Source organism: Lithobates pipiens, unplaced genomic scaffold (genome assembly GCF_037356315.1).
Source record: "Lithobates pipiens isolate NorthernLeopardFrog02 unplaced genomic scaffold, aLitPip1_a1.2 Scaffold_19, whole genome shotgun sequence".
Taxonomy (NCBI): domain Eukaryota; kingdom Metazoa; phylum Chordata; class Amphibia; order Anura; family Ranidae; genus Lithobates; species Lithobates pipiens.
In genome coordinates, this window is record NW_027507764.1 from 73,940,194 (window position 1) to 73,963,816 (window position 23,623).

At 40.4% G+C, this 23,623-nt stretch overlaps 1 protein-coding gene across 2 annotated transcripts in view; it reads left to right on the top strand.

Moving 5' to 3' along the window:
• STAM (signal transducing adaptor molecule) overlaps positions 1-23,337 on the top strand; it is a 56,046-nt gene extending 32,709 nt beyond the window's left edge. Inside the window, exons 8-14 of one of the 2 annotated variants that reach the window (XM_077490907.1) lie at positions 1,378-1,472; positions 3,491-3,579; positions 6,428-6,515; positions 6,686-6,740; positions 9,100-9,253; positions 9,409-9,581; positions 12,304-23,337. In XM_077490907.1, the coding sequence (XP_077347033.1) occupies positions 1,378-1,472; positions 3,491-3,579; positions 6,428-6,515; positions 6,686-6,740; positions 9,100-9,253; positions 9,409-9,581; positions 12,304-12,520 (871 nt within the window). In that variant the 3' untranslated portion in view covers positions 12,521-23,337. Of the gene's footprint in view, positions 1-1,377; positions 1,473-3,490; positions 3,580-6,427; positions 6,516-6,685; positions 6,741-9,099; positions 9,254-9,408; positions 9,587-12,303 lie in introns of both variants that reach the window. The other variant, XM_077490908.1, reaches the window with a different exon arrangement.
• Positions 23,338-23,623: the final 286 nt, after the last annotated feature.

Consider the following 23,623-nt stretch of genomic DNA (forward strand, 5'->3'; position numbering starts at 1 on the left):
ATTTAGTACTGTTTTACTAGGATATAGAACAGCGCAACACCACCCCCTCTAGTCATTTTATACTTGTAGTGGATACGGTCTGATACACTTCGGTGTATGCAGCAGTCCCTTTCTTTATTTTATATATTCTTTTTACATGGTAGCGCAGGAAAATTTATTTATCATTGAAGTTTACTGGCAGGATGCCAAAATTTACAAACTGCACCAAATTTTTTTTTATTTATTTTTTCTGGCCAAAATCATGAAATTTACTGACGGAGCAACTTTTCTTTTTTTTTTGCAGTGCCAATAAAAAAAAAGTACCTAAAAATTACAGTTTTCAGTGCTAAACAGTGCAAATATCAATATCTAAACTATATAAACACATAGCTAGTGCTATTAGCAATGTGTTTTAAGTTGAATAAAAGTAAAAAAAAAAAAACTTATTTATCCATTGACATGAAGATCAGGTTACTATAGCCAGCCAGTACAGAGTTCCCCCAGTTATAGTACACACACACACACACACACACACACACACACACGTCTGACGACTCCTATGACCCTCATCCTAGCAGCGCTCTTCTCTCCAGACTCGGTAAGAGACTGCGGACATGATAAAAGATAAGATGGTCAGAGGCTGCGGATGGTAGTGTCCTCTGTCCACCCTCATTACCTCTCCACATCAGTGTGTCCTCTTCCTGTGCCCCTTTCGCTTCTCCACAGGGCAGCACATCAGTGTCCACTGCACGGCTTCACCTGCCTTACCCCCTGGCTTCTATTTAAAAATGGCGCCAGGCTGCGCTCATCCATGTGTTTATGGACCTTGCTTTGTGCATTGGTCCAAATAATTTGGTGGAGGAGGGATTATGGTGCTCTGCTGTTTTTCAGAGGTTGGGCTTGGCCCCTTAGTTCCAGTGAAGGGAACTCTTAAGGCATCGGCATACCAAGACATTTTGGAAAATTTCATGCTCCCAACTTGGTGGGAAAAGTTTAGGTGATTCCTTCCTGTTCCAACATGACTGTGCACAAAGCAAGGCCCATAAAGACCGGTATAAGCGCGTTTGAGATGGAGACCTGACCTCAACTCGATACCTTTTTGGATAAATTAGAGCGGAGATTGCAAGCCAGGCCAGACCTCACAAATGCGCTTCTGGAAGAACGGTCAAACATTGTTATAGCTGCAAAGGGTGTGCCAACTGAATATTGAACACTACAAAAAAAAACTTTAAGCCTGATGAACCAGCATCTCTATCTCCATCATCTCTATCTCTACATTCTCTAATAAAATTGTGTGTGTTGCTCAATAGTGTAAAAAATAGCCTATTGGTGGTAGTTTTCAAAAAAAAAATTTTTTTTCTTTTATTTTCTTTTTCAAACTGCTCATTTTCATTTCAGTGACCCCAACTGGTGGAAAGGAGAGACTAACGAAGCAATTGGATTATTTCCCTCCAACTTTGTCACAGCAGACCTCATGGCAGAACCGGAGATGAGTAAGTAATGTCTGTTATTCCAAGTCTCATTATGTACTACTGGCAGTAAAATATCTGTTCTTGTCAGGGGTGGATTGTATTCTGCACGCTGTCACCTCCCTGACTTCTCCATTAAATAAAGTTCTTGTTTGTAAAGGAGTGTGTGTGTGTGTATGTGTGTGTGTGTGTATATATATATATATATATATATATTATAGTGTGTGTGTGTATATATATTTATATTATGTCTCACACAGTGCCTTGCAAAAGTATTCGGCCCCCTTGAACTTTTCAACCTTTTGCCACATTTCAGACTTCAAACATAAAGATATACAATTTTTATTTTTTGTGAAGAATCACCAACAAGTGGGACACAATTGTGAAGTGAAATGAAATCTATTGGATTTTTGAAACTTTTTTAACTAATAAACAAATGAAAAGTGGGACGTGCAAAATTATTCGGCCCCCTTGCGTTAATACTTTGTAGAGCCACCTTTTGCTGCAAGTCGCTTGGGGTATGTCTCTATCAGTTTTGCACATCGAGAGACTGAAATTCTTGCCCATTCTTCCTTGCAAAACAGCTCGAGCTCAGTGAGGTTGGATGGAGAGCGTTTGTGAACAGCAGTTTTCAGCTCTTTCCACAGATTCTCGATTGGATTCAGGTCTGGACTTTGACTTGGTCATTCTAACACCTGGATACGTTTATTTGTGAACCATTCCTTTGTAGATTTTGCTGTATGTTTGGGATCATTGTCTTGTTGGAAGATAAATCTCCGTCCCAGTTTCAGGTCTTTTGCAGACTCCAAAAGGTTTTCATCCAGAATGGTCCTGTATTTGGCTGCATCCATCTTCCCTGTCCCTGCTGAAGAAAAGCAGGCCCAAACCATGATGCAGCCACCACCATGTTTGACAGTGGGGATGGTGTGTTGAGGGTGATGAGCTGTGTTGCTTTTACGCCAAACATATCGTTTTGCATTGTGGGCAAAAAGTTCGATTTTGGTTTCATCTGACCAGAGCACCTTCTTCCACATGTTTGGTGTGTCTCCCAGGTGGCTTGTGGCAAACTTTAGACGAGACTTTTTATGGATATCTTTGAGAAATGGCTTTCTTCTTGCCACTCTTCCATAAAGGCCAGATTTGTGCAGTGTACGACTGATTGTTGTCCTATGGACAGACTCTCCCACCTCAGCTGTAGTTCTCTGCAGTTCATCCAGAGTGATCATGGGCCTCTTGGCTGCATCTCTGATCAGTCTTCTCCTTGTCTGAGCTGAAAGTTTAGAGGGACGGCCAGGTCTTAGTAGATTTGCAGTGGTCTTATACTCCTTCCATTTCAAAATGATCGCTTGCACAGTGCTCCTTGGGATGTTTAAAGCTTGGGAAATCTTTTTGTATCCAAATCCGGATTTAAACTTCTCCACACCAGTATTACGGACTTGCCTGGTGTGTTCCTTGGTCTTCATGATGCTCTCTGCGCTTTCAACAGAACCCTGAGACTATCACAGAGCAGGTGCATTTATACAGAGACTTGATTACACACAGGTGGATTCTATTTATCACCATCAGTCATTTAGGACAACATTGGATCATTCAGAGATCCTCGCTGAACTTCTGGAGTGAGTTTGCTGCACTGAAAGTAAAGGGGCCGAATAATTTTGCACGCACCACTTTTCAGTTTTTTATTTGCTAAAAAAAGTTTAAAATATCCAATAGATTTCGTTCCACTTCACAACTGTGTCCCACTTGTTGGTGATTCTTCACAAAAAATTAAAATTTTATATCTTTATGTTTGAAGCCTGAAATGTGGTAAAAGGTTGAAAAGTTCAAGGGGGCCGAATACTTTCGCACGGCACTGTGTGTGTGTGTATGTATGTATATGTGTATGTATAGTATATTATATTATTTTTATCTTTTTGCCCTCTGTTTTTCCTGCTTATGTCATCTGTACTAGTGGTAGTAGTATTACTCTTATTCAGGAGCTCCAGAATTATAATTTTTTTTTTTTCTCTTGCTTTTTATAAATATTTATTGAATTATTCCAGTGAAGACAGAAAAGAAAACGGTTCAGTTCAGTGATGAAGTACAAGTGGAGACTATAGAACCAGAGCCTGAGCCTGTCTATATAGATGAGGTATGTGTCTCCTTTTTGTCTTATGTAGTGTTTTTTTTCTCTCAAGGGAATTATGGATGGAGGCTGCCACTGCTGCTGTCCTTCTAAAAAATATTTACATTCCTGCCTGTCATGCTGATACAGTGGCTTCAATACCTGGTGCAAAACAAGCATCTGGATATAAAGTTTGTCTTCTCTCACTTTCCTGATTTGGGCAAGTGTTATAAGTCAGTTACTCAAAGTATCAAAGCTTTTAGATCAGTATTCTAGTCAAGCAACTAGCATTTTCAGGAGCCGTCTAGATATTACATTTGGTACAGGTTTCTTTAAAACAGAACTCTAGACAAATTCAAAGATACCTACCCTTATAGAGGATCAGAACTCTGAAATTGTCCAATAAAGCCAAACGGAGGCAAGTGACTAGTCAGCAGTGTTTGTGATCTCCTTGCAGTTGATCTCTTCCCCCATTACTGATGTACTATGTTCTGCTCTGCACTGTCTGTGTGGAGGTGACCATTTTGATGGAGGCAAGGCTGTGTTTCCTCATGTCAGAGCCTCCAGCAAGGAGTACCGTGAGCAGCACAGTGGTGAAATCACCAAATTGACTCCAGATTTCCCAAGACTGTCAGTAGGAGGCAGCAGTGCCTTAAAGTGTAAGTTCCCCTTTACCGAAAATATGAAAGGTGAAATTACACTGGACTCCCTCCCCGTCCCACTATACAGGAGTCCCGTGATCTTCTGTGAGACCCCGGGTCGCCGCTTCACCGGTCTGGGGATTTGAAATCCCAGCGGCTTAATCTCCTCCCATCCATACCACTGTGTATATGGCTAGGAGGCATCCTAATTGGTCGGCGCCATCACATGGACAGAACCCGCCTAGCCCTTCCTGTCAGCGCTGGAGAAACCGAGGAAGGCGGGGATTTCAAATCCCTGGACCAGTAAAACGACGTCCTGGTGTCTCACAGTGGGTGATCGTGGGACTCCTGTATTGGGGGGGGGGGTCCAGTGTAAGTTCACTTTAAAGATTTTCTGTAAAGGTGATCTTATCCTTTTTAAATGAACACTGCAGCAATATAGATAGTAGGCGATAGGAATACCCGGAAGTGTACAAAAGTTGAACTGTTATTTATCAAATAAAGATTATTGCGCTAACTCAAAAATAAATAAATAAAATAAATAAAATGGCAGCTTGCACTATATTGCAGGGAACAATATGCACAATATAAACAAAGAAAATGCGGCGCACAAAACAAAAAATAAACGCATTTAAAGTAACGCATTCATGTGTAAAAGTCCAAAACAGGTACTGAAAGTTCAGTGAATCCACAACAGATCTCCCTCCACCTCATTCAGCAGAGATAAGGATAGTAGGGGTCCCATCACCATCACCCAACACGACAGGCCCTTACCATCAGTGCAACGATAATGCACAAAATAGAAAAGCCACTTTGCTCCACTACTCCTCACAAGCAGTACACTGGAACCAGAAATCTCTCCAATCATGAACAGGTATTAAGATTCCCATGCAGTTCAGCAGTCATGTGGATATAGAAAAATAACAACGCTCATTGCGCTGATATCTTAAAAAACGATGCCCAATTTATTAAGAAAAAAACAATTCCACTCACATTTATGTTGATTAAAATAGGCAAAACAACTGAAGCGTCCAGCGCTTCAGTGATAGTTGCTGTAGTGCAGTCTGTCCAGGTCCCACGTTAAGCCAGGCTCTGCTTGTGAGGAGTAGTGGAGCAAAGTGGCTTTTCTATTTTGTGCATTATCGTTGCACTGATGGTAAGGGTCTGTTGTGTTGGGTGATGGTGATGGGACCCCTACTATCCTCATCTCTGCTGAATGAGGTGGAGGGAGATCTGTTGTGGATTCACTAAACTTTCAGTACCTGTTTTGGACTTTTACACATGAATGCGTTACTTTAAATGCGTTTATATTTTTTGTTTTATGCGCAGCATTTTCTTTATTTATACTGTTATTTTTCAGAAGGATATCCAGGTTCTGCATTGTAAGCCTGTGTGTGTGTGTGTGTGTGTGTGTGTGTGTGTATTGCAGCGTGCATACAATCTTGGATGTTTCAGACATTAGGTACTAGAGGGGAAGGGTAGCTTCCAGTGTATACTAGAAGGAAAGGAATATCTTTATCAATTTGATGAAGCTCTTCCCTAATCCAGTGGTAGGCATAGTGATGTCATCCTGGATATACAGTAAGGCCGGGATTCCTCAAATGAGTGGCTATCAGGAAAACTTTCACTTACAGAAGGCAAATGTTCACATTTTCAAGCTGTCAGCTTAACCAGTGGCTTCTGCGCTTTAAATCACAAACCCAAAACAAGCATGTAGATCAGGAGATCTCACTTCATTTTGACTTTACTAACTGCTTGCCTGTTCCAGGTAAGTGAGTACCAAAGCCAGGTACCTAGCGGTTTCAGGAAGATCAACGATGATTTTATTTAGCATGCACTTTCATAAAGTGACCCTGTCACTTTCATGAAGAAACACAAATGAATGTACCCTGCAGAAAAAAAAATCAACTTTCCTTTCCCATGGGTGGTGTGTTGAGTGTTCACGGTCTTGCAGAGCCTCCGGTGCTGCTATTAGACACTTCCAGAAATATTGGATGGCTTGTTCCCCACCTGTCCACTTCTATGTCCCTATGTTCTTCTGCAGTGACTTAAGAGATATCCTGTTTCAGATGTCAAAAGATGCTTTGAATAAAGATGGCAAAACATTTGTTGTTTATCCAAGCTCTTCATCTATATGTTTTAAGTGGAGTTTTCTTAAGTACGTTTGTCATTTTCTTTCTGTCTCTGCCTGTGTGCGAAATTCATGAATGAGTTTGTCTTAATACTTTTCATAGGATAAAATGGATCATTTACTGCAGATGCTACAGAGCATAGATCCAGCTGATGGTTTGCCAGACCCAGCAGATTTCGTACACCTGGAAGGTGAGTTTAGTCTCAACATAACCCCCCCCCCCCCCCCCCCAAAAAAAAAAGAAAATATACCCCAAACAACTGTTCCCACCTGTTTTGTGGATCCCTCTCCTTAGACATTTAGACAATAGGATCTTATTTTACTCTTTGAGTTAACTCTTTCTGTGTGTTTTATCCACCAGCTGCTTGCCACCAGATGGGACCATTGATTGATGAAAAACTTGAAGATATTGACAGGTGGGTGTTTACTCATGATCACTATCGGGTACCTCTTCACATTACTGCTCCTGCTCTCTCCCTCTCAAGGGAGGCTCTATCTCTGACCTTTTCCCATAGTGCTTAACCTTTGGCATTGCCAATGTTTCTGCACCTACTCAAGGGCAGATCCATGAGTAACCAGCTACTTTGCCTGAACATTTAAAAAAAAAAAGGCAAATATCCTGTGGCTTTGTGAACTCTTTGGCTGTATGCCCAAACAACGTTGCCTACGTATTGCTGCCATCAATCATGATAGTCTTGCTTCAGGGTGTGAATCATGCTTAGCAGATACCAAGCACTGAAGTGCTCACATGCTCCATTTCCTTGGGGATTGTATAGTGGTTGTGACTTATGAATACCACTCAAATGGCACAAATTGGGTGAAAAAAATAGCAATTCAAAATTAGGACCTTAAAGCAGAGTTCCAGGTATTTTTGTTGTTGTTGTTGTGTGTGTGTTTTTTTTTTTTTTTTTTTTTTTTTTACGTTTTAATAAAAGTCAGCAGCTACAAAAAGTGTAGCTGCTGACTTAATAAACAGTCACCTGTCCCACGGTCCAGCAATGTGGCTGCCCGAAGCCTCGCTCCTCTCCGCAGAACCGGCATTGCAAGTGTGGGCACCTGGCTGTGACAGTTTGCGCCTTCTCAGTGGCCAGGCAATCTTGGACCTGCGACATGTCCTGAAAGATTGCGGGGGGGGGGGAGGAGTCATCGTCGTCTAGGCGGCGAGAGTGGAAGTGGGAGCTGAGTACCTGCTCCCCTCTAAATAAAATTACATGGGGGGGGGGTGTTGCTCTTTTGGCAGAGCAACGCCCCCAAAGCACCTTGCCCCCATTTTGATAGCTGCATTCTCGGATAAGGATCTGGTATATATATTTTTTTTTTTGTTTTGCAACTCCATTTTTAGTGCGATTTTCATTGAAGTCTATTACACGCAAAACAGTCCCCGACCCTTTTCAAAAATGAATAGATGTGAACGTGTAAACATAGGAAACCACTGCAAATGGACTGTAGTGTGTTTTTGCAAACTGCAAAACGCACAAAAAAATAAAACGCATAGGTGTAAATCTTCAATAAATGCACAAGTTTATATTAAGATTTTTGTTCACTTTTCTTATTCCATCAATTGAAAGGATGTTTGGGGATGACCTTATTTTTCAGGATAATAATGCATCTTGCGATATGGCAAAAGCCATGAAAACTTTCCTCCAAGAAAGACCTATAGGGGTTTATTTACTAAAGCTAGAGAGGGCAAAATTAGTCACAATTCTACAGAGAAACCAATCGGCTTCCATGTTTTATTGATAAAGAATAGTTGAACAAGCTGAGGTTAGAAGCTGATTGGTTTCTCTGCAGAGTTGTGACAAATTTTAGTAGCGTGTGTATGTAATGTATTTTTATATATATATACACACAATTTTCCTCTTCTCTTTTTTTTTTTTTTTTTTTTTTTTTTTTATTTCCTTTTACAAGGTAATCGTTTGCAATTAGTTTAACTTTCCAAGCATAGGTTAGGATTGCATTGGAATAGAGCTTTAAAAGGATGGTTCACATTTCTCAACTGTGTAAAGAAAATAAGATGCAAAGATGTTACCAACCCATTGATCCATCGCTGTTTTCAGCCGATTAAATATTTTAAAGCATAGCTATACCCAAAAGCAAAAAATATATTACAGCTTACCAGACCAAAGATGTGTTTGCTGCATTTGTTTTTATCTCATATTTTCACCTGGTCATCCTGCGAATAACACGCTTCATGTCTATGGGTTGCCTGGCTACCCATACTGCTCCACTGTATCTATGGAGGGAGCAATGATTAGCTGGACTTCAAACATGTCTGCCTTTGTTCCTTTTTCATTACATTAGGGCAGATGAGATTGGTAGTTGGCAAGATCAACGGGTAGTTTTTGTAATTGCCGAAAATGTTTTTCACTTGGGGGGGAAAAAAAAAAACAAATGCCGCCCCCGGATCTAATGTCTAGTAAGCTGTAGTATGTTACATTTTTGGTTTTGGGTGTAGATGATGATATCCCTGTAATGCTGCACCTAGCAATAGTGTCCAGTTTCCAGCATTTTTCTACCAACACCATCTTCCCACATTTGGACAGTGGGTGCGTGTCCGACTTTCCCTCACTTCCTGCGTGGTCTGACATCAGCCATACAGGAGAAATTTCCTAAATGTGGACACAATAAAAAGCTGCTATTTATCCTAAGCTAAGTTTTTGGGCTGGAGTCGGGCTTCATAAAATTTGTGAAATTTAAAACTACTTTTAAAAATTACTTTAAAAAAATAAAATAAAAAATGTGAAACTAATTTCGTAATCGTATTCTGTTTTCCAGGAAGCACTCGGAACTATCAGAACTGAATGTGAAAGTCATGGAAGCACTTTCTTTATACACAAAATTAATGAATGAAGACCCCATGTATTCAATGTATGCCAAGATGCAGAACCAGCAGTACTACATGCCGCCAGCAGGGGCTGCTCCACAGCAGGTATGCCATTCTTGTGTGTCCTGCATTGTCCTATAGGAGAGGACATCCTACTTCTTTTGTGTTGCTAAAGCTTATCATCCAGGAAGGTAATGCTCAGCATCTTGTAGGCTTTTTTTTGTTGTTGATTTTTCTGCTTCTCATTTTTGTCATTTTAGGCATATCAAGGACAACATCCGAATGCCACCTATCTTGTCACCGGAAATACACAGATGGGCCACGTTCAGACCTACTCTATTCCTACAGAACAACTTCCGTCTCTAAGCCAAACGGCGGCTCCACATCCTGCAGGCTCTGAGCTGGCCGGCCAGTCTCCGCAAGCTTCCTATAAGTAATGTGAATAGTTTAATAGTTTATATTTTTTGTGCTTTTAAGTGCAATATAAACAACAATTTTGTGTTTGTTCATTTTAAGTATTTATGTAGCTGTGACTCATTTTTTTGACAGAGATTTAAAAACCAATTCTCTGTTCGATTCTTTATTTGACCAAGCAAAAGGTGCAGAACCATAGAAACTAAAGAAAAAATGTCTTAGTGTAACTTCTTAACCACTTCAGCCCTGGAAGATTTGGCTGCTCAATGACCAGGCCATTTTTTGCAATACGGCACTGCGTTGTTTTAACTGACAATTGCACGGTTGTGCGACGCTGTACCCAAACAAAATTGACTGACACTATTTTGTACTTTTTGCTTAATATCCCCAACTTAAAAAAAAAAGCTATTTTTTTTTCCTCAGTTTACGCTGATATATATTCTTCTACATATTTTTGGTAAAAAAAATTAGCAATACGCATATATTGGTTGGTTTGCACAAAGGTTATAGCATCTACAAAATAGGGGAAAGATTTATGCCATTTTTATTTATTATTATATATATAACTGCAAAATTATGGCGGACAGATCGGACACTTTTTTTGACACATTTTTGGGACCATTGGCATTTATACAGGGATCAGTGCTATAAAAATGCACTGATTACTGTGTAAATGTCACTGGCAAGGAAGGAGGGTTAACGCTAGGGGGCGAAAAAGGGGTTAACTGTGTCCCCCAGGTATTGATTCTAACGGGGGGGAGGACTGGCTGGGTGTGGAGACCGCTCGCGGTTCATACTTAGTATGAACAACAGATCGCTCTCCTCACCCCTGACAGCACGGAGATCTGGCTGTTTACATTGACGGATCTCGGTTCTGTCTCTGTGTGGAGCGATCACGGGTGCCCGGCAGTCATCACGACCCCCTGGGCACAAGCATTGGCTCCGGCGTCGCGCCATGGGCGCGCGCACACACCCAATAGTGGTCAAAAGGTGACCTGATATACAATTGCGTCAGTTCACCTAGGGAGCTAATCTGCCACAGTACAACTGCAGCGGCTGGTCGGGAAGGGTGTAAAGTGTGTGTGTTTATTTTTTTTATTTTGGGTTTTTTCTTAAAAAAATAATAATTCCATTACATATGGGACAACAAGTCCCCTATGATGCATTTTTTTCATGACCGGTTCTCTTAATGAGACATCAGGGGTCCAAACCCCTGACAGGTGAGACTCATGTTGTTTCACCTGCCCTCCAATGGAGCACAGATCGCACTCCATTTGTTTGTTCCTTAGCCATACTGGCTGGGAATAGACACCAGGACCTGGTCGCTTCCAGGTCATTAGTTGGAAGGGGAAATCAGTGAACGGATGTTTCTCCCCTTTACCTGGCGACACCCTTCTTGCTGGTCCCAGGTCTACCGATGGGCGTGTTGAGTAGGGGTGGGGGGGGACCTCGGGTTGCTGGGGGCCAGCAGTTACTGGGTGTGTGGAAGTGATCCCCTAAAGCTGTTGCCGTAGTATTTACGGCAGTGGCAGTTAAAGGCTTTAAAGGACCAGTCCTCCTTATCCCTGTTGGCCAATATCCAATGAACAGTACAGTCTCTGCAAAGCTTAAAAAGATAGGCAGTTTTCTGTAAAAGTGAACTATCCAGGTAAGAGATGTTTGCAGATTAAAACATTGTGCAGCTCTGGCTAAAGATTAATAATACCCTTGCTAATGGCCTGTGGCCACCACGCGCATGGATGGTGTATGCAGGGGATCCAAGAATCAGGAACCAGGAAGCAGCTGATCACAGCCGTGACCAGCGTGAACCGCAGGATGGTGCCGGGCTGGACATGACGTCACAGGAAGAAGATGATCAGCTCCTTTTTGCTTCCTGATTCTTGGATCCCTTGCATACATTATCCGTGCTCGCGGTGGCCACATGCCATTCTGACGCTGTTACACAGACTCTAGGACTGGCGATTTTTTTTTTTCCATTATACATGCCTATTTGATTCTTCAATCTTCTGAGCTGCTATTTGTTTTTACAAATCTGTGATTTTAATATTGCACTTTGACGCCCCTGTTTCTGCTCTTCCTGCCTTGGGTCAAACTTCTGCCCCTTGATTCTCATGCTTGGGCCCTCTGGGCCTCCTGTAGATTCCTGCAAGGGTCTCCCTGCCTCTCCTTCCACCATTATGTGAATCAGATAAGCTCTCATTAGAGCCTATGGTCTGAGGAATAGGGTTCCTCCCTTCCCTGTTAAGGTGCAGTCTACAAAACCTGTTGGGGCTTCGTGAGCTTTCAGCATCAGGCATCTGTTTCTAAGATTGGTGTTTTTGCTTTGCCGTACACTCCTCATCTGGATTGATTTTGGACATCCCAGTCATAATGATTGAATAGCTTGTGCCCTGCACTGTGGTACTACATAAATCTTATTTCTAACAGGATGTTGAGGACCAATGGGGAGTTTTAAGAAGGACAGGATCAAGCTTGGCTTTTACAGAAAGTCAATATTTTGCATATAATTTCTGTTGCTTATCTTTCTCAACCTATTGATGTCTTTTGACACATGAGTTTCATTAGAGATGGCTTCTGCTAATTTTGCATAATGTACTCCGTTTGAGTTGGGCAGGTTTGTGACGGATCCCTTTGTAATATGTCCAATTCTGCTCTCTGTTTTTATAAATGCATTTTTCTTTTGTGGAATAACGTTATTTACTTCATTTACTGACCAATTCTCTTCTCAAATTGCTTTATAGAGCCACAATGGTCGGTTCCAGTACAGCAAGCACATACATCAACCCAGCTTCTGGTTATAGCGCCAACTCTGCCCCTGTTGCTGGAGATCTCACTATTTATCAGACTGGTACCAGTATGCCCCAGGTCCCAAATTACACACTACCCTCTGCAGCGCTATCTCCACCCACAGCCAGCCAAGATCAACAACAGACTTACCAACAGAAAGCTCTTCTATAGGTCCTAGCATCCTGGACTTTATATATTAGCCCTAGCACCTATATAATACCTGTAAGTAATGTGACCTCATTCTTTGTTAAAGTGCACCTGTCACTTTGTAGCAGATATAATGCTCTTAAAAAGTCAAGCGAAGACCAGATACGTCTTAGTACTGTAAAGGTTTTAGTGTATTTTTTAAAGGAAGTTCTGACTCTACTTTTTGTTTTTTAAGGTTTTTTTTTCGTTTCTTCTCAGTTCTACCTGTTACATGTCTGCTATGCATAATAATTTATTGTATCCTTTGCCCAGATCTGCTACCTGTGTTGGAAAGGATTTTTATAAACTGTATTTGCGAATCTGCTTCTCTTCAGGAGATAATACGAACGCCCTTTTTCTAGTGGATGACAGGTTCTGCCACATGGATGAGTGTGTGATATATAGTCATTTTTATTTTGGAAGTAGAACAACATGTCCCATCATCCCTCTGTGCTCTCAGGGCTGTGCTTTGAAGCATAATGAGTGTAACAGTCCAGTTTTACAAGTTGGTAGACTTTTCAAAGCTTGCTCTAAAGGATAAGGCCTGGTTCACACCTATGCATTTTTTTTTTTTTTTTTTAAGTGCATTTTCAGTTTTTCAGAAACACATTACAGTCCATTTAACATGGTTTCCTATGGCTGTAGTTCACATCTGTGCATTTTATAGAAAGGGTCTGGTTCCATAGACTTTAATGGTTTAAAGATGTGTACTGAAAAAAAAACGCAAAATGCACATTTAATATGCAAACTGCACAAGTGTAAATCAGCCCTTTGTTCACACTTTTGGAGCGTGTTACACCCATATTTAGGGTGTAGCATGCTTCTATGCACCTGCTGCCATGTTTTGAAATGGCACAACCGCGCAGGGCTCCAGTCCACAAGGCTGCGCCATTCATTCAGTTTCCTATGAATTGGCTACAAGCACTGACAGCCATTGCGGCTTATTGATTGTAGTTCTCAATGAACTGTTGAGCACTCTCATAGTTCATTGATTCTTCCTGCCATTGAGTAATTGCCTGCCCGTACGGCATGATCCAGGCCTTGATTTACTGATTGCAGGTGCAAAGCGTTACAGGATGCAATGTAGTTTAAAAAAAAAAAAAAAAATGTGGAGTTTTTTTTTTTTTTTTTTTTTACAAAAAGGTGGACATAACCTTTTTAAGCTTATCTTTGATCTGCCCACTGAGGTTGCAGTGTAGATTTTTTAAGGTAGCAGACCAGCTTTGTATGTTGCCTCATTGATGACTTAATCTGTTTAGCACAGGAAGGCAAAGTCTTCCAGGGTGTAATGTCATCAGGCTGGTTCACACTGGTGTGATGTGCACTGCGACTTTGAGAGCACAGGTCGCATGACAAGTCATACCCCATTAAGTGCCATGAATCCGTTATAATAGGAGCGACTTGATTAAAGGATCCTGCACTACTTTTGGTGTGACTTTGGCACAACTCGCATCAACATTTGTTAAAGAAGCCGTATGCAAGTTGTGCCAAAATCGTGCTGGGATGTCGGCTTCAAAGTCACGGCAGCGGGAACCGAGCCTAAGACATTTTAACGTTGCTATTCAGATAACAGAAATTTTTACTGCAAGCTCCTTTTTTTTTTTTTATTATTTATTTTTCCTGAAAGGTGATGGCTCCTTCAGCTGAAAGTACTAGCTATCCTCCTCCTTTTGCGACATTATGTCTGCTATAAAGTTACAGGTCCATTTTAAACATTGCCTTTTTTTTTTTTCCCTTAGTCCATTAGGTAACCATAAATTGAACAAGACCTAGATTGCACTGACCTTAATTCACTTTAAATTTTGTATCGTACACTACAAAAGTATAAGCTGTATTGGATAAAGCTGATTGAATGATGCTTATGCTTTCTGTTACCATTGTCGCACACACGTGCTGGGCGGAAGGCCATGTGTCGTGAATCCTTTTCACCAGTGACCATAAAAGTTTAATTTGATGGTGACACTTGTAATTTCGGTTAAACTATATTTTTGTAAAGATAATCTGTAGTACTTATTATAGAATTCAATTTTGTGGGGAATCTGAAGGAGAATGTGAAAGTTGGTGCCCTATCAGAAAATGTAGTATACATGTATTGATGTTCATCACCCATTGAGGGATTTCTGAGAATTAGACTGTTATATTGCTGCCTACAGGTGAAATGGGCAATGGCAACAAAAAAATCACAGGATAACCCCATCAACAACTATCGTGCCTCCGTTTTTTGCTAGTGTTGTCATGAGTGGATGTGGTTTTTTTTTTTTTTTTTTTTTTTTCTGCGTTTTGGAAGAATTTTCAACTATCAACAGCTTCTGGGTTGCTTTATGCTAGATATATGAAATTCTGTAAGTCAGCTTACAGCATTGGTAGATTTAATGTCAGATATATAAAATCCTGAAAATCCCTCTACAACCAACATCCACTGGTAGATTTATGCCAGATATGTGAAATCCTGGAGATTTTAGTGCACGGGTTTTCCTAGTTTTTATACGGGTGTTTTCTCTGCACTAGCTCTGCATTCTTGGAAGCTTCTCCAGTCATCTACAACTGCTGATGAATTCAGGCCAGACACGAAAATCCTGGAAGCCTTTCTGGTCAGCCAAGGAATCTGTTTAGGTCAGGCCAGTATGTATGGGGACTCTGTGGCAGGGTATCGGGGCCAGAGATGCAGCAGTTCATCTGACCCCATCTCTGAAGATTCCATTTTCTGTTTCAGTTACCGCATGACTCTGCTATTCAGGTCCAGAAATGAGGCAGTTTTCCTGTTCCTTTCTCTGTAGCTCACTGTTATGAGTGTCTAACCGGCCTTAATGGGTTGAGCTTTTCTCAGGTTAGTACTGAGGCTGTTTTATATCTACTACAGAAGCCAGTGTAGCTAATGGGCCTTTTTTTTTTTCTTTTATTTAAAAAGACATTTTATTTGTAACTTATACCTCCCTGTGTGGCAGGTTAGCCACATAGGGGAGCCCTTCCCACGTAGTGTGGTTGTGCCTGCACTGCATGGGGCAGCTGCTCATTTTATCTATGGTTGAGAGTTTTTACTCACCCGTTCCTTTGTTCCACTGGAAAACTGCACCCCCATGGTCCAGCCGTGAACTCTTCTGGTCTATGGAGCCTGCGCTTTACTTGATGACATCAGAAACAGTCCACAACTCAAGACTGCTGCAGTGCGGGGGTACAGAACTGATTTTGTGTTGGGAGGATTGGAGGCTTAGGTTTAGTAATCACATGGCCTCTGTTCTACGCTGCATTAGGAGCTCAGGGAGGAGAAACTGCTGCATACACCCAGTAAATGGTTGTGGGGGGGGGGGTTATCACAGTAAGTCTGATCATTTGAGGAGAGCAAGATGAGTTCCTAGCACAGCCAGAAAACTGACCATTATGTGTTCTGCTTAGTGTGGTCAGTTTTTAATAGGAAAGCAGAGGGGCTGGCAGGAACACCAGGGATTTCACACAAAGGAAGCAATATAAAGAGAACAGTATACTTGTTTATACAAGTAAATGGTACAGCAGGCACACATATATCAGGAATATGAAATGTTGGGGTTACATACTCCTCTAACCCGTGCAGTGCGAGCACAGCCCCACTGCATGGGAAAACTTTTTTTTTTTTTAAAGGGACAATGTCCCTTCTGGTTGTAGAAAAAACTATGTATGCAGATTGTAATTCACAGCTAGCACACCCATCTAACTCGGTGGACGAATCTTGCAGAATAGCATGTTAAGTCTTTTCTCATTCCTGGCTGCTTAAAATTATTATTCATTTTTTTTATTTATTTTTATTCTCCTAATTGAAGTTCTCGGTCTGCAACTCAGTCTGCATAAATCCTCAGACAAACATTGTGGACATTCAGACCTACACTTTCTAAAGTTGGGGGGCTGCTGGGATGTCTTCTTTCCCTGTGACTTGCATGCCAAAAGTGGTATCCAAGAGCTACAACTGAAGTTTAGCTCCCTGCTTTTTCACCACTGTTGCCCCAGAGTTTGGCAGATCTCTCTCCGGTCCCCTAGCTTAAGGTGTCATAGTCCCAGTTCCTGTGGCAAACAGTTTCAAGGTTTTTTTTTTTTTTTTCCCCTTCTGCCTTTTTTAACATTCTATTCCAAATGGATTTCACCTGACCTGGTTTCACCTCCCTTTTCTGACTTTTGTGGCCATCAAGAATGAGTGATTGTCTGCATGTTACCATCTTTTCACCATATCCTCATTTCCTTGCATTTTGCTGTTGGAATGGTTTGCTTGGAGTCCATTGAGGGACACAGAGCTCCTCTCTGTTTTATGCCTTGCTCTCAGTACTACTTTGCTACAAAACTGAGACAAATATCCTGTGCTGGCCAACAGCTTGGTTTCCAGGGTCCCTTTTCTCTTGTAGGTGGCAGTATAACTGTCTAAGAATTCTTAAAATGCCTGTGTCCCTCAGTGGACTCTAAAAGAAGGATTTTAGGGCAAGTACAAAAATCTTATTCTACGCATACTGGATATTCTTTAAGAACTGTTCTACCTATTTAAGAGGGTAGACTAGTAATGTGATTTGAAATGTGAGGTTCTCACCAAACCCCCCCTTAGTACCTGGGACTTGTGGTGTAATTTCAAGCAGACCTCGAGTGTAGGTGTGCTTTATGACACCACTGTATAAATGTTGATGGTGACCATCACATATCCTGATTTGTCATGGATATCAAACCAATTTGAATCCCAACCGAACTCTCTTTAAATCAGCAAAATACATTCTGGTTGCATTAAAAAATTAGGTGTGTGCAAAGTCTTATTTTTTTTTTGTTTTTTTTTAAAGCAGCCACAGCCTGAATATAAGCCTACCCCCTGCCACTATACTTTTAAGAATGTCCCTTGCTTTGTGGGACGTTGGTGATCTCTTTGCAGAGACTGGGACCCTACTTCTTGAGTCAGACTTGTAGCTCTCCAAATAGTAGGGAGTAGGAGCCTTGCATATTACAGAGCTATAGGTTTGACTCAGCAGGGGGCTTGCTGGCAGGATACAGGCATTTCTACTGGGGCTGTGCATTTCTACTCGGGCTGTGACTGCTTTAGAAAGAAAATAAACTATAAAAGCAAAAAATATTTATATAGCTTGCATAGAGCTGCACAATTAATCGTCAAGAATCGTTGTCACGATCTAGACTAAAGTGTTTCACAATTCTTTCTATGCAAAGAATTCTCTCTTCTCTTCTGAAGCCACAGCCCTCAAAAGAAAGGAAGAGAAAAACTGGGCAGTCTGCCAAGAAGCAAAACATTCTTTATCAGTTTAACTGAAGTATAAACATTGTAACAATTTGTCAACGGACTAGACTTTGTGTTAAATGAAAAAAAGTTTAAACACTAAGCCTTCTGACATTTATTGGGTTTCAAGTTAAAATATATATATAGTGAACATTCTATATATTTTAACAAGTCATAAGGAATCCATAAGTTCATAAAACGTGTGAAAAGTCCAAATCCACAAACAATCATCCAAGTGCCATGAAAGGGCTCACATGTAAACCAACTTGTGCTCCAGTGTTCTAGGTGCTGGTTCTAAAGGCCCGTACACACTATACGAAAGTCGGACGTAAAATTTCGTCTGAACAATCTGCTGATTCTCGGATCGTTAGTATGGTGCTTTCAACAGCTTATTCCAGTTTTTGCATGACAAAAGACCTTGACGATGCAGAAATGGGTGTCCTGTATCCATCATGTTCAGCATAAGGAAGGTCCAGGGGAGTGCACACCCCAATGGCTCAGCAATGCTATGTCCTCATTTGGCAAAAGCTGGATGTGCAGACTTGCATTTTAATCATACCTGAATACAACATCCGTTTTTCCTATTAAATAGTATGGTTTTCGTCTGAAAAAAAAATCGTAAGAGCAAGACTACGCATACTCAGAAATGAAAATACATACAAAATTTCAACTCATGACGTCACTTGTGAAGTTGAATTCTATCATACGAGAAATATCGTATGGTGAGTAAAGTCCCACCCCATTGTTTGCTCTCCTCTCTGTATGGTGAGTAACCTCTTCGCTTTTGATACAAGACTTGCATGCACCAAAAAACAGACTAACGTTCGTCTGAAAATCTGATCGTGTGTACAAGGCTTAAGCCTCTTACCGGACAGGAATAATCTCAGAAGATCACAAATGATTTTTTCCAAAGGATGACCGATGCTCTCACCGTCGGTGTTCCAGTTATGTTTGTGACCTCGTGAGCAAGGATTCAACAATGATGTCCCCACAGCAAGTTAAGCCCCCGAGCCACCAGACTCACTCCAACAAAGGCATCAGTTAAAGGAGAAGCCTCATAGTGCAATGTTTATCAACAATGTTTTAACGTAATGGGTATTGCACTTACGTATTGAGTAAATTTTACATTTGAGCAATGGCTACTTTCATGGCACTTGGATGATTGTATGTGGATTAGGACTTTTTACATGTTTTATGAACATTAAAGGATTCCTTATGGCTCTATTGTTCAGTTATTGTTAAAATATATCGATTGTTCACTTTATTATATGATCTGTTGAGATAGATATAGATAGGTGAGATATAGTAAAGGGACGTCGCACCTCTAACTTTAAAAGCAGTTGGAGCCAGCTATGAAGGAGACGAGACATTCTGAGCAAGCTGCTTTGAGAGAAAGGTATAATAGGCGGTGAAGAGAGCTCTAAACTAAGAAGAAGCAGACTTTAGGCAGCGGTATGAGGAGATTTCCTAAATAAAGACCACCTTGCACGATGCAGAAATAGGTGTCCTGTATCCATCTTCGGCATTAGGAAGGTCCAGAAGAGTGCCCACCCCACGGCTCATTTGGCAACGGCTTGTATGACAGAATAGTAACTAAAGCAGCATAAACTAATGCAATGAGACTATCTAAAGGTTCTGAGCGATATTAAGAGTGTTCCTCACCTCCTGCTGCCCAGAGCCCTGACCAAAGTTTGCATGCAAAGAAAGCACTGGCCAATCACAACATAGTCAACGATCAAAGCAACATGCAGCTTCATTAAAACCAGCTAGTCATTAGTCGCTCATAAAACAGAAGTCAACTGCAAAAAAAAAAGGAAACCACTAAGATTTTTTTTTTTTTTGGGCACCTAGAATGTATTTAGTAGATTTAAACTCCAGTTGGGCTTGCATATCAACATCCAGTGTTTCTAAAGTGTACTGATCATTATCTGTCAGTCCACTGATAGTTGGGTAGATACCAGTAGCTTCATGTGTGTCTCTGGGACTGTTATTGCAAGAACTCTGCACCTCCCAAATTCACTTCTGAAGTAAGCATCACAAGGATGTGTTATTCTCCCTGCTCATAGAGATAGCAGCTGAAGGCGAGGTGCTACCCCTGCTGTAGATGGGAGTAGTCATGATTCTTGAGGATGCAGAGCTGGGAAATCTGGAAAAAGGAACCCAACCTCTGCAGCTGCTGAGAGAGGGGGAAAAAAAGTCAGCAGTTTAACCCCCCCCCAGTGTTCACATGTATCTAAAATCTCCTTCCTCTTCCCTTTTATTTATTTATTTATATATATATATATATATATATATATATATATATATATATATATATATATATATATATATATATATATATATATATATATATATATATATATATATATATATATATATATAAATATTTTATCGAATCTGTCCTTTTTTGAGACAATATTCATTATTCAATGCAGGCTATAAACCGTTTGTTATGATTGGCTGTTTTCAGAATTTCATCTTTCTGCAGTAAAACCACCAGAAACGGAACAGGTCCCCCTTCTAAGGACATGTCTACTTAGATGCCTGCTTATGATATCCGCTCAATCCCTACTGCAAACTAGCACTAGCTTCTCCACTCCTTTTCCTGTCTGACATAAAGTAATCTAAGGAGAGAGACTTGGTGGTGCCTACACGTGTCTGCAGCAACTTTCAGCTTGTTCTGAATGAATTGTGAGGGCACTGATGAACACCCTTGTAGTTCAATAGCAAGCCTTACAACTTTTAAACAAACAGCCTGAATGGAGGTATGGGCTGAAAGCTGCAGGGCTTGTCTGCAGAAGCCTGACCTTGCTCCACTGATCATGGGTGCAATGCTTTCTTGGCTCTCACGGGGAAAAAAATATTAAATGCACTTTTTTTTTTTTTTTTTTTTTTTTTTTTTTCTGCAAAAATATGTGCATTTATTTATTTTTTTCTAAAAAGTTGAACTAATCCTTTAAAATAAAACTATCACAAACCCTGGTGAAAAACTACGTAAGCTGAGGCTGAATGAAAACAATCTGCAGATCAACAGATATGTGCAGCTGAAGTCATATGAAAATCTTGTTTCCTGTAAAAGTTGTATCCGATCTTTCTCAAACCTTCCTACTGGGAAGTAATAAGGAAGCTTGGGGTTGTAAGGGGGCTGAGCCATGGTTAGCTTTTACAGAAGAAGTGGAAATCTCTGGATCTTCAGACATCATAAAATGTCATTTTCATCGAACATACCCTCGGTGTATATGTTCTTCATCATACACTCTGTTTGCATTGCCTACCTGACATTGATTTTCTTTTTCAAAAGGGAATGACCTGTTTAGTCTGTAAATGAACTGATTTACCATGTAAAAGATCAAGCACAGTGTCATGTATGCAGTTTTGCCCAGGACACAAAAAGCTGTAGGCATCCTAATTTGTCCATTGTGTTGGTGGAAGTTCCTGGAATACCATAATAGTGACCACTTTATCTTAACTGCTGATATGCTGCCAAATCTTTTGAAGATTCCCTGTAGAATTATTAGCATGCTAATATCCGTACATGGGTGGTCAAACTATCCTTTATGTAATAAAATGTAAAAGAAAATGGGCACTAACTGCATTTACAAATATGCATGTAACAGTATCATTTTCCCTCTGAAATATGTGTCTTTTGTGTAACTTGATTATGCAGCCTTTTATTGTTAGGTGTCAAAGTAAGCGTACAGCACACTCTCACACTGGGCACATGCCTGGGTTCAATTATCCCCATTGCCCTGCTAGTCTGGCTGTAAAGTGTTCCCAGGCATGCTTACATCATCAGTTCTGCCAATCTATCCACAGTGATCCCTGTTTCTGTGCTTGGTTATCTATGGAAACTGTATTGGACCACAAGTGAACCGTGCCTGGGACACACTCCTTCCAAGTGGTCCTGGGCACAGCACACTTTCCCAGCATGATTCTGAGCAAGCACACTACACAAACCAAAGGGGTGAACTGTGCCCGGGTATGGTTAAAGCTGTCAGTGTGAGTGCACCCTAAACAGAACATGTCGGGTCTTACCGAGTTTGTAAACTAACATTGCTGGTGAGATGCAGACATGAAATTGTTTTTCTTGACAAATCCTGTGCCTGGAGAGAACCCGGAATCCATTTAACAGTCCAGTACCAGAACTTCAGTGGCCAGGAGAGGCTCTGGCATTGCACTGTTGAACAGTTAGTGGAAGCTTGGCACAGTGCTCTGCGCCCCAAGCTGACCCTTTTTTAAGGCCAATTAGAGCCTCAGGCTCTATTCATGTGCTTAAAAATAAAATAAAACCACCATTGAAATCAATGCATCTGGCACCCTGCATGTAGATTAGGAGCCGGGCGCATTGGATTAGTCGGCCTCCCCTAACGGAGCGGACACCACTGCTATCTAATTGGTTTTCTTGTTCTGTATGACCCCAGTGTTAACAAAATTCCCCTGTATTTTTGTCTAAACTGCTTATTTTTTGATCAACGTACCATAAGTATTTTTCTACTTGAGGTATTTCAGGAAAATACCCCATTATGGCCATTTAGATGGAACTCCTTATGGGGAAATCCATTAGACGAAAAAATGTGTTACAGCTGTGCAAATGCTTGTGATATTCGCCCAGCAAACATGGATGCGATGCCTCACTTCACATTTTTAGTTTTCACGCTCCATAGACCTGACAAGTTTAATTTATAAATCGCATGCACTAGTAATTGTGTACAGGATGACTGTACAAGAACAATATTGTCTGGAAATGTCACTCTCCTTATTATCTCTCATTATTTTTGATAAGGCACTGAAACTTCATTTTTATAAATGTTATTAAAATCTCTCTTCCATAAACCCTTTTATTTTATATTCGAACTCCAGAAAGTGGGAACATGTAATATAGATTTAACCTAAAAAAAAAAAATTCACTTTTACGTGTATGTTACTAGGTCAGAAATGTATGGCTGTATTGGTTACAGGTACTATTTAAATTAATTCAGGATCTGTGTTGGGTAATGTACCTTGATAAGATAAAGTGTTTTGTATTTTTATTTTTATTTTTTCAAAAAAAGACCAGTAAAACAGTATGAAAGGTAAAGGCCAAAAATGCATTGTCTATGAATTCTGATTGGTTGTCCTCGGTTATCCTGCTTGCCACGTTGCTCCCTGTATTGTTTATTGTGACCTTATGGCCTTTTGAGGTATGAGATTTTGCACCAAAGAGTTGGATAAAAATGACGCAGCTTGTTTTAAAGACACCCACTACAGTATGCAATGGAAAATGTATGTATCCTGTTAAATAACACATAAAGGAACATTTAAAAAAAAAATTTTCCCCAGGACATTTTAATGAAAAACCACATTTTATTTTTTATTTTTATTTTTTCTCCGTGAATCTGTTTTTATGGATACATTTGTACATAAATACACTTGTATAGAAATGTTTAATTTTTAGTAAATAAGTTATTTCTTTACTTGGGTTAATTTGCTGAATTTGGTCTTTGTGTCACAGACATCATCCTTGTTTTGTGTTTCTCAGTCATTGCAAAATTTTGTCTGTTATGAGAATATAATAAAACAGTAACAAGAATTGTGTCTAAGGATTTATTTAATTGGTTAGTCATCTGTGATTTTGGTTCTCTTGCCATGGTTTGCTTATTAGCCCTTAACAACCCCTCTTCTCCTACTGTCCTTCCCTAGGCCACCTCATTTTGCCCATCGGAGCCAAATGGAAAATAAATTCTGTGTAAGCTAGGCAGATCTTTCAGTAACTTTTATAAGACTCATATATAAATAAATATACAATGCAATAATCAATATATCATAAGTACAATAAGTTTCAATCCAAAATCTATGTGTATACAATTTTGAATCTT